Below are 12,086 nucleotides of genomic sequence, written 5' to 3'. Positions count from 1 at the left end.
TAAACATGGTAAAATCTATATGTGAGACACTCAGGGAGTGAGGCTTTCACAGAAACCCAGAGATGATGGCATCCTTACAAACACCCACGTGTTATATCTTCATACCCTGGAAATTTTGCTCAGTGAAATGGGCATCATCTCGTCTCTTACTGCTTTGTACGTGAGCCCATCTACCATTTCAGGCACAGAAAAATGTCCCCGATGGTGTGGAGTGCCTGTCTGTGACCATGCTTGAGGACAGCTCAGAGTCTGTGGCGTTGAAGGTCGATGTTCAATTTGTATATGGTGGGCGGGGAAGGTGGCACAGGCATACCTGTGAGGGATGGGACTCCCGCCACCACTCCTACCCAGGCACCCCCTACCTGCTACATTTTGGTTGGCTGGCTCCCATGCCTATGTTTCAGGAATAGCATCCTTGGGTCTTTAGTGTGTACTGTGGTTTTCTTAGTGCCTAGCTTTGTATCAACTCCTTAAAAAAAAAAAAAAATCAAGGAGTTGTCAGATTATATTTCCATTTTCTTTCATTAGGAAGTCCTGTCTGCCTTTTTTTAAAAGAAGAATTTCGTGGTTTCTCATCAAGGTGTAATCTTGTTTTATTCTTATTCATTTATTTTCATGGTGGGGGAGGATTAAATGGTTTCCCCACAAGAATTCCAGTCAACTTTTTGCCTGTTATGTTGGTGATTTCCTCCACCCTCCCCTTCCATGGCTCCCTAAGAAAGACCAAAGCAAATTAAGAAGGAACAAATGCAATCTTACAACAAAGCAGGCTTTGTCTTGATAAATACAATAATCGACGCCCCCCCCCCCAAGCATTTAAGTCCTTTTGGGTAAATGAATGATTCTTTGATTATATCTAAGGAGAGAAAACACATGAATTTATAGTCTGGGTCCTCAAATAACTCCTTTGCCTTTCTCACTCTGATCCAACTTGCTGGAAATTAAATAGAAGCAAATACCCAGGGGGCAGAGGTGGGTTTGAGAGGCTGGAAGCTTTAAGGAGATGTCTTTAAGAAAAAGAATACAAAAATATCTTCCTTTTACAATTTTTTACGAAAACATGTGGTCATGTGAAAATACTGCCCAAGCATGTGAGATCCCTGAAGCTTAAACTTTATTGGCTTCATGGTAAGTCCACTTCTGTGGGTTCCATATTGTAACAAATGTCCACCTATACTATGCACACTTCAACTCGCTACTCGTGTACTTGAACACAGGGAACGTAGGAATGACTGTACAGGGACTAGAGAGGAATAGAATAGATAAGTATAAACGTTAAGACCACAAGATTACATATTAGGTTTTGAACATGCAGACGTACTTTCCTATCTTTGTTGAGCGTCACCATTTCTACAGATCATACCCAGGCATGATCTCTTCTTGTCCTGACTTGGAATTGTCTGCCTGCATTTAAATGTTCGCTTTAAGGGGGAGGTAATCAATTTAATACATTATCATTCACTCAGACAAGCAGACTCAAACACTGTTCTCTGATTGGACTCATGCTGAGCAATTCCCTATTCTAGAAGCCAGGTGTGATGGGCAAGAGGAAGGGAAGGCATGGGGGCAGGGAGCATATTGCCACTTGGCAGAGCTTGCGTTTTATTCTATTTTTTATTTTTCAGGCAGTTCAGATACTGGTCTGGAGATCCCCATTGAGGAGGGTTCTCTGGGTCTCTGTGGTCTCATTCAGCCGGGATTTGTCCTGCTTACTGTCACTCCGTTCCCCGTCATCTGTGCCGCTCACCTTGACCAAGCAGAGGACATTCTGGAAGCTCTTCTTGAAGTTGTCAGACAAGAAGGCATACAGGATAGGGTTGGCACAGCTGTTAGCATAGGTGAGGACCACCACAAAGTCAAACATGCCTTTAAGCGCTGGGGTGGGATTGATGGCCACAGACACGGAGGAGACATTAAATATGTAGAAGGGGAGCCAGCAGAAAATGAAGACGGCCACCACTATGGACACCATCCGGGTGACCTTCTTCTCAGACTTTTTCCTCTTGGAGGAACCCACGCGGATCCCAGAGGACTTCACCTTGATGATAATGAACAGGTAGCAAAGACAAATGATGGTGAGGGGCACCAGGAACCCCAAGATGAAGGTGTAGATAATGAACCCTGTGTACCATGCCCCAGATTCACCTGGCCAGTTGATGGTACAGCTGCTTCTCCCCCACTGGTTGCTCCGAAGCCCAGCATAGATCATGATGGGCAAGATGACCAGCAGAGACACTCCCCACACAGCCACATTGACCATCTTGGCCGTTCGGGGTCTCCTCCACTTGGCCGACTTGATGGGGTGGACCACAGCCAGGTATCGATCGATGCTCATGACTGTCAAGCAGAAAATGCTGGTGAACTGATTGATGCCATCCACAGTCATGACCACCCGGCAGATGGCCTTGCCAAAGGGCCAATGGACCAGAGCCACCTGCATGGCCAGGAAGGGCAGACCCAGCATGAAGAGCTCATCCGCGATGGCCAGGTTGAGGATGTAAATGTTGGTGATGGTCTTCATCTTGGCATAGCGGAGGATGACGTAAATGACAAGCGTATTGCCACACAATCCAATGATGCAGACTACAAAATATATGAACGTGAGGACTGCATTGCTGGTCAGATCATAGTATGGCTCTGTCTGGTTGGAGCCGTTGGCCGCCACCACAGAGCCATTGAGGTCAAAGGGAGGGGAAAGCCACGGGCGGCTCTCATTGAGTAGCTCGTACTCCATGTCCATGGCTGCCTTACACTCCTCTAGGCCGATTCCAGCCAGCCAGAGATCTTACTCTCACCTTAAGGTGTCCTGGAGGCAAAGGATCCACTGTGACATCTGCAAGGAAAAAGGAAGACGGGTCCACCAGTCAGAGGCTTACACTCGCGCCAGCTTTCCGGGTCTCCGGTTTACCCTCTCAGACATGCCCTGCAGTCGAAAAGCGTGTTCTCTTTCTGCATCAGCGTTAGAGCTACTGACCCATTCTTATCAGTGTGCAGACTCTTTGAGTTGTTTTTCCACCGGGGGTGGGAGGGGAGTAGGGAGATGGGGGGAAGGGTTTGTTTGGGTCGGGTCATCATGGTTGACCTTGTCATCTTTGGTGACGCATGTGTGGGACATGGCTGAGGCTGCAAAAAAAAAAAAAAAAGGACTTTGATTCCTAAGAAGTTGACTGGTCCAGACTGTAAAGAGGCAGAGCATGAAGTCCCGCCACTGACTCTGAGGGGTCTGACATGGGCATTCTTGGCCTTTTCCCTGTGAGGATATCTCCACTGACTTGCCGACTGCTTTGGAGTCTTTCCATTCTAAAAATCCCAAGTGGAAAAATCCCAGAGTTTAGAGGTAAAGCAGAAGGGTTCCACCATGAAGCCTGTGTGACTTCGTGCCACACGACCACTCTCACTCTCTCTCATTTGTGAAAATGGGGGCATCATGGGGCACCTGGGCGGCTCAGTTGGTTAAGCGTCCAACTCTTGATTTCGGCTCAGGTCATGATCGCACGGTTTATGGGATTGAGCCCCGCATGGGGCTCTGTGCTGACAGCATGGGACCTGCTTGGGATTCTCTCTCTCTCTCCCTCTCTCTCTCTGCCCCTCCCCTGCCTCTCTCAAAATAAATATTTTTAAAAATGGGGGCATCATGGAGGTTAAGGGATGAAATGTATGTGGAAATGCCTGGCATTGTGCTGAGCTCATAATCAGAACTAAAAAAAAAAAAAAAAAAAATCTTCTTTCCCCCTTTTTTCCTCTGCCATCTGAGTTAGCTCTAATTTATTGAAATCTACTCACATAATGAATAAATTTATAGTCTTAAATATCAAAAATAAAAATCTGGCTTGCTTTTATATTTAAAATGCATGTTTTAGTTTAGTTTGTTTCTTCTGTTTTCGTTTCTCCAATTCCCAGTGCTTGACCTTCGCATGCTTCACAGAGTCCCTGGGGGGGAGGGTTACTCCCTGGGGGCGGGGGGGGGGGGTTACTGCTCCGGAATGCTCATCTTCTAACACTCCAGTGGATTTGCCTGGGATCCCCTGGTTAAGGAGGGAAACAGGAGCCAGGTGTGAGGGAGGCAGGCTCATTCACAGAAGTGCATTCCCAACACTACCTGGTTCATTCACGTCTCTATCCCCTTGATCTTCACCACCATCCTATGAAGTGGGATAACTGTCCCCGTTTTACAGATGAGAAACCGAGGCTTAGGGAGTTGAAGTAATTTGCTCCCATTCCCTTGTATGTAACTGGTGGAGCTGGGATTTAAACACAAGACGCTCGACTCTTCTGCGTTTTTCACAGCATCATATCTGCTGCTCGGTGGACTGGAAAACTAGTGGCTGATAATTGGGCTTTGGTTTAAAACAGCTGACTCCTGTTTTACGTTAGCGCTCAGAGAATAATTGTAACTCCACTGGCTTGGCCCAAGTCATAAAACAATAGCCCATCACATAATTAGGTGATTTATCTACTGTCATGAAAAAAAAAACAGTGCTGGGGGGGGGGGTGGGCAGATTCTTTGTTCTGCACACCAGGGATATAGGAATGAACAGGGCATGTCTGGTGCCCTCTAGGAGGTGGTAACTTGAGGGGGGAGGCAGGCAAGGAAGCCAACTCCTATTGGGTGTGAATTGCATGGAGAAATGAACAAAGGGCTTAAGAATGCCTTCCTCTCCTGAAGGATTCAGAGGAGGCTTCGTAAGAGGAATGTGTAGGCTGGGTCTTGAATATATGAAGAATAAAGCAGGAAGGGCAGGAAGGAGGTCATTCCAGGAAGAGAGAAGATGGTAAAAGGCCGGTGTGCTCAGCACACAGTGGGAATAATTCACTTGGTGGACACATCTCTCCTGAGCAGGGCACTTTCCCTGGTGCCTGAGTGAAGATTGGAGATTGCTCCTTTATGCTTGGAGAGACTGCTAGTGAGCTATAGGGGACTTAGCCACCAACAAGTTCTAGAGAATCCTTGCCCACCTTTGCCTCTGATTCATTCTGCACTGCCAGGCACAATTGTTTACCCTCTCTATGCTAATTTCCCTACCGGGCAACTATCTGTAAAGTGGGGTCTGGGCTCTGTGGCTGACCTTTCTGCAAAGTACTTTGGGGACCCAGGATTTAATGTCTTCGTTGGGTAAAAAGCATAAACTGGCAGCTCTTAGAAACCGAAATTATAAAGAAACCATTTTGGGTATCCCTGGATTAATTTGGGTTGTTTCCACTATTATTCTAACCGTTTTATTGGTACTTTAATTCTACAGACCCAGAATCCTGTTGAAGCCGCCTGCACTGGGGTGTGTATTCATCACTAGCATTTCCAAGGTCCCGTCTATGTAACATGCAAGGTCACACTTCAGTGTCTGGGTGAGCCTGAACACCTCTGGGGGACAGAGCGCTGTCTAGAGGTTTGGAGATTGAGATGATGACGGTGGAGGACAGTGAGGGAGGGTCAAATGCTGATCTCCAGCCCTAACTCTGCCTTTTTGGCTGGGGTCTCCCTCAGTGGGATGGAATTGCCTGAGGTGATTGTTTTTCTGAAATAGGCTGTGGAGCAGCAGCACATAGCGCGCTCAGGGCTTGGTGAAGGTGGCAGAGGTGGTAAGCTGGCGAGCCAGTCCAGAGTGGGAGCCCTCTCCAAGCAAGAAATGAGTTTAAGTCACAGTGACTCTTATTATTTCATCAACAATGAAGTCAGCTGCCTAAGGTCTCCGAGTGACCTTCTGCTTCATCTGGGTCCCGGGGAAAGTGGAGTCCCATGCTAGGCAATCAATGCCTGCTGGATTGGGGTTAAGTTAGACACACAAGGAAGCTTGGCTAGAATTCTGCTTGCCTTATTTTTCCAGCCTAAGAGTTAGTCACTGGCAATGGCTAGTTGTTGATTTCCTCTGAGACTGAGTCTGGGCTATGTTGGAGAGGAGGGTGAGAATGGTCTGGGGTATCCCTTGCCCTTCCAGGAGCCTATGAATCGAGTGTGGGCATTGGGACTGGGCATCAGGAGCGGTCCTAAATCCTGTTGGGCTCCAGCTTTTCCCTTCTTCCCAACATTCCACCCCAAGCCCCCCATTCATTCCTCACCACCACTTCCCCAGTGGCCAGCTAAACCCAAGTAGGTCTCCAGCCAGCCATAGTTCAGCCCTGCTGGTGAAAGAGACAATAGTCAGGTGCTAGCCACCGCGGCAATACAGCGCCTGAGGAAAGCCCAGGCAGCCTGGCCAAAGGGCATGGGGGAGAGGTGAGACTGGGGACAGTCCATTTGGTTCCCCAGGCTGGCACAGAAAATCCTCATCACTCAATTCCACGGCCCTCAGGTCCAAGGGTTTCTTAAAGAATCCTCTGCTATTTCCAGGAGGCTGATGGGGGAGATTAAAGACTGTCGTGCCAGCACTCCCCGTCGCTAAACGCAGAGGTGGTGGCCAAGGCATCAGGGCCGCCGGGAGCTGTTAACAGCCGCTTGGGGGCTTGGCCGGTGGCTCCCGGGCGCGGGCCACTCAGGGGTTGGGTCTTTCCAAACATAGGCGAACTGTCCTCTCCTCCCCGGTGCTGGGGAAGGAGTCCCTAGACCTCTCGGGATCTGTCTCCCAGGCGGGGAAAGGAAAAACAGAGGAGAAGCCACCCTTTTTCTCTGCTCCACCGCCTGCCCCTTACAGGCTTGGATCTCGAATGCACGCCCCGCAGGAGCCCCCAGCAGTGACACCCTCCACCCCCGTCCCAGCCGGCTTCGCTCTCCCCGCGTGGGGGCTCTTTTGCAGGCGGCTGGGAGAGAAGTTGTCCCCCGTCGCAGCTACCACCTGGACGAGCCGGTTGGGGGACGAGGACTGGACAAGGGCGCATGCCATGCACACCAGCCTGCGGTGGTGCGGACGCGTCCGATCCCGCACACACGATCCACAGCCCTCACTCACTCCAGGGCACCCGCCGTCGTTCCTTGCCACCAAAATCGCCGCCCAAAAGGCACAGGGGCGGAGAACCACGCTCCGGGACCTACTCTCGGGCACACCGAGGCGCGCACCACCATGCAGCGCAGATGCACCCAGGTGCCCAAGTGCGTCTCTTTCTCTCTCTCTCTCTCACACACACACACGCACACACGCCTCACCTTTGCTTTTCCGCTGCAATCGGCTAGCTCGGCTCTTCGGCACCCAGCGACCGTCCCCAACCCCGCCGGGCGCCCAGGCGCGCAGCAGCTTGGCCGGCGCCTGGCGCTCGGCGTCCCGCGCTGCCGGCTGCCGCTCGCCCCTCGCGCCGCCCGGAGCCCAAAGGGCCCGCAGACCCCCGGCGCCGAGCGCGGACTGAGGCTCGGGGCGCGGGTGGCCGAGCGAGCGCGTGCGCGCGGGTGGCTGCGTCGCCGGGACTGGCCCCGCCGAGCCCGGGCCCCTCGGCACATTTCCCCACGCGCCTCCCCCCCCCCCCCCCCCCCCCAGCCCGGTTACGTCACGGCAGCTTCGCTCCGCCCGCTGGTCCGTAGGAGGACGGGGCTGAGCCGCGTGGAGAACCCGCCGGGGGCTGCGGGGCCGAGCTCACAGGGGCGGGGGCGTGAAGGGCCGAGCGATCCGGGCCTCCCGGACGCTCGTGGCGGGGACACGCGCTGCGTTCCCTCTTACCGCTTGCACAGGATCGGGTGTGTTGCAGCCAGCATATTCCGTGCGGCTGGAGTGGCGGCCCGGGGGACCCGGACCCGCGCCGGGACCTCCGCGCCGGGACCTCCGCCATCTCCCGTCAGACAAGTTTGCAGAGCCGGTCGTCCCGGGGCGCAGGGCCGCGGGGACAGCAGGGAGGAAATGGGTGTGGGGGAAAGCACTTCATGCAGTGGCCAGCACCCCTCCGGGCCAGCGTGTGAGCCGGCACAGGGGTTCCAGAATTCAGCTCGAGGCTCAGCAGAGGACTCGTGCCCTCTCCCAGCTTTCCGTGCTCGGAGGTGCACAGGCATACAGCCAGTCGCCCGCCTGTAACCCTGTCCGACGGCACCTGTTGGCGGGACCCAGCTCGGCTCCCCTCCTGCGAGCTGTGTGTGAGCAAGAGGGGACACGCAGGAAGTGGGAGCTGAATCCCCCGGGGGACGCGTTTTCTTTTCTTTTCTTTTTTTTCTTTTCTTTTTTTTTACTGTTTATTTATTTTTGAGAGGCAGAGAGACAGAGCACGAGCAGGGGAGGGGCAGAGAGAGGGAGGCACAGAATCCGAAGCAGGCTCCGGGCTCTGAGCTGTCAGCACAGAGTCCGACGCGGGGGCTCGAACTCACAAACTGTGAGATCATGACCTGAGCCGAAGTCCGATGCCTAACCCACTGAGCCACCCAGGCGCCCCCCCGCCTCTTTTTTTTTTTTTTTTTTTTACAGCGTTTTCATTTTTGAATGTGATGATTCAGCTTCTGTTCCAATAGATTAATAAGTCATAATCGATCCTGCAGCCTCTCCTTATTCACCCTCCTCCAAGCACAGTCACAAACTCACCACCCTGGGTACAGTTTTTAGAAGACGGGGAACAGAAAGCAAACATTAATTCCAGTTTTGTCTATGGGGTGACAAGTCCAGAGGCTGCGTGCGGAGCGGGTAGTGGGAGCCCTGGAGATAGGTGAGCCACCTGGGAAAGAAAGTGCCAGGTTGGGTAGCAGTCAGCGGCAAGTATCTGTCTGGGCCACATTGTGTCCTGGGGTAGCTGCTGCAGGGGGTGAGGGTTTCCTTGGGTTTCGTCTCTTTCTGAGCTGTTGGTTATTATGGGGCTTGAATCCCTCTTGCTAGGGTCCGGGAGCGAGATGGAAGTTGAGTGAGTGGTTGCCTCATGTTCCAAACCATCCAGGAACCAGCTTCTTTCTCGACTCCTGTGTGCAGGGTAGAGGGGCTGGGGCAGGTGGCTCGCTAAAAGAGGGGTGTCCCTGCTCACTGTTGGCTGGGAGAGATGGGGGTGTTGAGGGTACCAGGAGGGCAGAGTGGGATTGAGCTCAGAACTCCGCATGCTCTGCATGCCCAGGGCACGCAGCTGGTGCAACAACCCCTGTTGCCATCTCCAGTTTAAAACCAGTGACCCGACTGGTTTGTAGGAAAAGGAAGACCCACACAGTGCCCATTCTGCTGTCCTTGCGATCATGCTGTCTTCTTGAAGGTCTTGAACATGTGTCGTTTAAAAAAACAAAGTAACCACAAGTTTTGGGGCGCCTGGGTGGCTCAGTCGGCTAAGCGTCTGGCTCTTCGTTTCGGGTCAGGTCATGCTCTCACAGTCGAGGGTTCGAGCCCCGCATTGGAGTCCCTGCTTCGAATTTTCTCTCTCTTCCTCTCCCTCTGCTCCTCCCCTTTCTCTCTCTCTCTCCCTCTCTCTCTCTCTCTCTCTCAAAATAAATACACTTTAAAAACATAACCACAGTTTTGTAACCTGCACGAGAAGGAACCACTGGCTTTCAATGCCTCTATGCACCTGCCCCCGCCCCGACCACAGTGGCCCTGATAGGACGATGCTTGGTTTGTTTTTCTTTCTGTTTTAGTACGAGTAGCATACCAGCAAGAGCAAATTGCTCCCGGAAGCTCAGGATCATCTTCCTTCAAGGCAGCTTGGGTGGTGAGCTGGCACCCTTCTGTGCGCCCGTTAGTTTGCAACCTCGGGAACTCTCTAGTGAAATCTGAGAGTGGCGCTTTACACGGAGGGCAGAGAGAGACTGAGGAAATAGGCAGGCAGTCCGGATTGGTAGGTGGCGGTTTTAAGAAGCAAGAGAATTGGGGCGCCTGGGTGGCGCAGTCGGTTAAGCGTCCGACTTCAACCAGGTCACGATCTCGCGGTCCGTGAGTTCGAGCCCCGCGTCGGGCTCTGGGCTGATGGCTCAGAGCCTGGAGCCTGTTTCCGATTCTGTGTCTCCCTCTCTCTCTGCCCCTCCCCCGTTCATGCTCTGTCTCTCTCTGTCCCAAAAATAAATAAAAACGTTGAAAAAAAAATTAAAAAAAAAAAAAAAAAAGAAGCAAGAGAATTGACTTAGGAGGCTTGCCTCGGGTGCTGACAGAATCTTAAAAGTGTCTATAGAGGCCTTCTAGACCTGATGGTCTCAGTAATACCTTATTCTCTCAAGGCCGCACCCTTGAAGTGAACCCTAGTATGGGACAAATGGGTGAAACATACATTTCAAGGACAGGGAAGGAGGATAATGAGTGACCCACCTCCTCCCAACAATGTTCCTTTTTATTTAAAAAAATTTTTTAGGTTGATTTTTTTTTTTTTTTTTTGAGAGAGAGAGAGAGAGAGAGAGAGAGAGAATATGAGCGGGGGAGGGGCAGTGAGAAAGGGGGACAGAGGATCCGAAGCAGGCTCTGTGCTGACAGCACAGATGTGGGGCTCGAACTCACGAACAGTGAGATCATGACCTGAGCTGAAGTCGGACACGTAACCGACTGAGCCGCCCAGGCGCCCCTCCAACAATGTTCTTTATCTCAGAGATGGAGTGCAGTGAAATCCCCCTTCCTGTCCTTAACTTGTGAAATCTCTCCTTGCCTAATGTCAGGTTGGAAAAAAAATGCTGGTCCAGTCCACCTCAGGTGCACCTGTCTCTTGTGCAGGGCAGAGTGAATGGGGTTGAATAGCATTGACCTTGACAGCAGAAAATGTGTACTCTAGAGCGATTGTTGATTTTGTCTGGATAATGTACGCCTCCCCCTCGTCCCCCTTTGAATGCCTCGAAAGGCATTGACTTTGCTGCCACCTTACTCAGCAGCCTTCCTGAGGCTCCCTCATTGACTCCTAATGGCTATTCTTTTGACTGTCCTCTCCACCTGCCCAATGAAGTCTGCACTGTCACACCTGGGGCTGCCTCGACTTCTCTGCGGCTCAGTTAGTAACCAAGTAACACAACCGTGAGCCGCGGGTGGGGCGGAGATAACCCGAGCACTGGCTTGTTTGATATCTTTAAAGCAATTAAATAATCCCCTTCCCCCTTTCAGCACTTATCGGAGAGACAATAGACAACAGGAAATTAAGAACAGAAGCAGGAAAAAGGGCCAGGGGTGAGAACTCAGCCTGTGACATGGGGTGGGAGGGGCGCTACTCCGTTCGCTGCTTTGGTGAGGAGTTCACAGCCTTAGGAACACGGCTGTGGATACAAATCCCAAGTAGGTCATTACATCTCTTAGCGGTTTAATAAGCTAAACGGGGGGGAATTGTTCCTCTGCAATCAGTTAGTGGACGTTAAGTCTCGCAGTTGAGCCTGAAGGGCAAGTTAGAGATCCCCCAGAGGAGGGTTGGACCTGGTCGGGAGTGGTTCAGGCCAATCCAGGCATCCAGTGTGGTTTTTATTGACTCTGTGGGAATGCCAAGGACAAAGTTTGCCACTTCTATTAATGTGGGAAGAGCAACGCTCCTGTTGCGGAGAACATACAGATGGACGGAGGAAGAGAAGGTCCCGGCATGATGAGGGTATTTTCTGGACTACCTGGGGGGACACTATTTTCAGCTGTTTTGTCCCTTGTCATCCCTAAACCAACTGCACTTGGCCAAAATTGGGATGTCACCTTCCACATTCTGTCTCTGAGGTTGCATCTTGTACCTGGTGGCACGAAAAATCCTTTCCCACATCGGCGTCCTGACCTTTAGTTTGGAAGATATAGAATATGTAAACAATTTCTTTTAAAGATCTGGCCACTTGGCAGAGTGGGTTTAATGGTCTCTTCGGATACAGAAGGGGTTGATGTGAGGACCAGTCTTCGCTTCTCTCTCTCCCCCACCCCGTGACAGATAGGTTTAGCTTGACACTTCACCCCTTTATTCTATTAACATCCTCAATCCGTACAGAATACAATGGCTGAGTGCGCGAGCAGGCCTTAGAACCTTGCTGGAAACCACCGCAAATAAGTCTAGACCCAGGGATCATGGTTAGAAGACACCCAGGCTTAGACATTATTCCTTTTTCTCTCGCCTCCCCCATTCTGGCAGAAATGCACATAAATGGAATCCGGGACCCAGAGGGACCTTAGAAATTCTCAAGTTTATAGCCCACATCCCATCATTATACAGGGAAAGATACCAAAGCTCCAAGAAGCACCGTGCCTTGTCCCGGGTCTCCCCCTCCACCGACAGTGGCAAAGTCAAGGGTCGAATGGGCTCTCCTCCATCACAGACACTTGCCCCTCCCACAGGCA

General features: G+C 51.7%; 2 protein-coding genes across 9 annotated transcripts in view; one reads left to right on the top strand and one right to left on the bottom strand.

Annotated features, from left to right (window-relative positions):
* SLC39A11 (solute carrier family 39 member 11) overlaps positions 1-12,086 on the top strand; it is a 427,475-nt gene that overhangs the window by 21,927 nt on the left and 393,462 nt on the right. The gene's annotated exons all lie outside the window — the stretch shown is intronic.
* Positions 1,093-7,726, bottom strand: SSTR2 (somatostatin receptor 2). Of its 2 annotated transcripts, none has more exons than XM_086687917.1 (2): positions 7,581-7,726; positions 1,093-2,833 (listed from the first exon to the last, which is right to left on the bottom strand). In XM_086687917.1, the coding sequence occupies exon 2, from the start codon at positions 2,738-2,740 to the stop codon at positions 1,631-1,633; it is 1,110 nt and encodes a 369-aa protein (XP_086544043.1). In that variant the 5' UTR covers positions 2,741-2,833; positions 7,581-7,726; the 3' UTR covers positions 1,093-1,630. The 2 variants fall into 2 exon arrangements, with proteins under 2 accessions (XP_086544043.1, XP_025783478.1); XM_025927693.2 differs by lacking the exon at positions 7,581-7,726 and adding an exon at positions 7,076-7,360.

This window comes from Puma concolor, chromosome E1, assembly GCF_028749965.1.
Source record: "Puma concolor isolate L17-30 chromosome E1, mPumCon1.1.hap2, whole genome shotgun sequence".
In the NCBI taxonomy this organism is placed as follows: Eukaryota; Metazoa; Chordata; class Mammalia; order Carnivora; family Felidae; genus Puma; species Puma concolor.
Note: the sequence above shows the minus strand (reverse complement) of the source record. Positions and strands in the feature narration are given on the sequence as shown.

Excerpts from the sequence above, each read along its gene's own strand:
- SSTR2 (XM_086687917.1), bottom strand. The coding sequence starts at position 2,740 with ATGGACATGGAGTACGAGCTACTCAATGAGAGCCGCCCGTGGCTTTCC.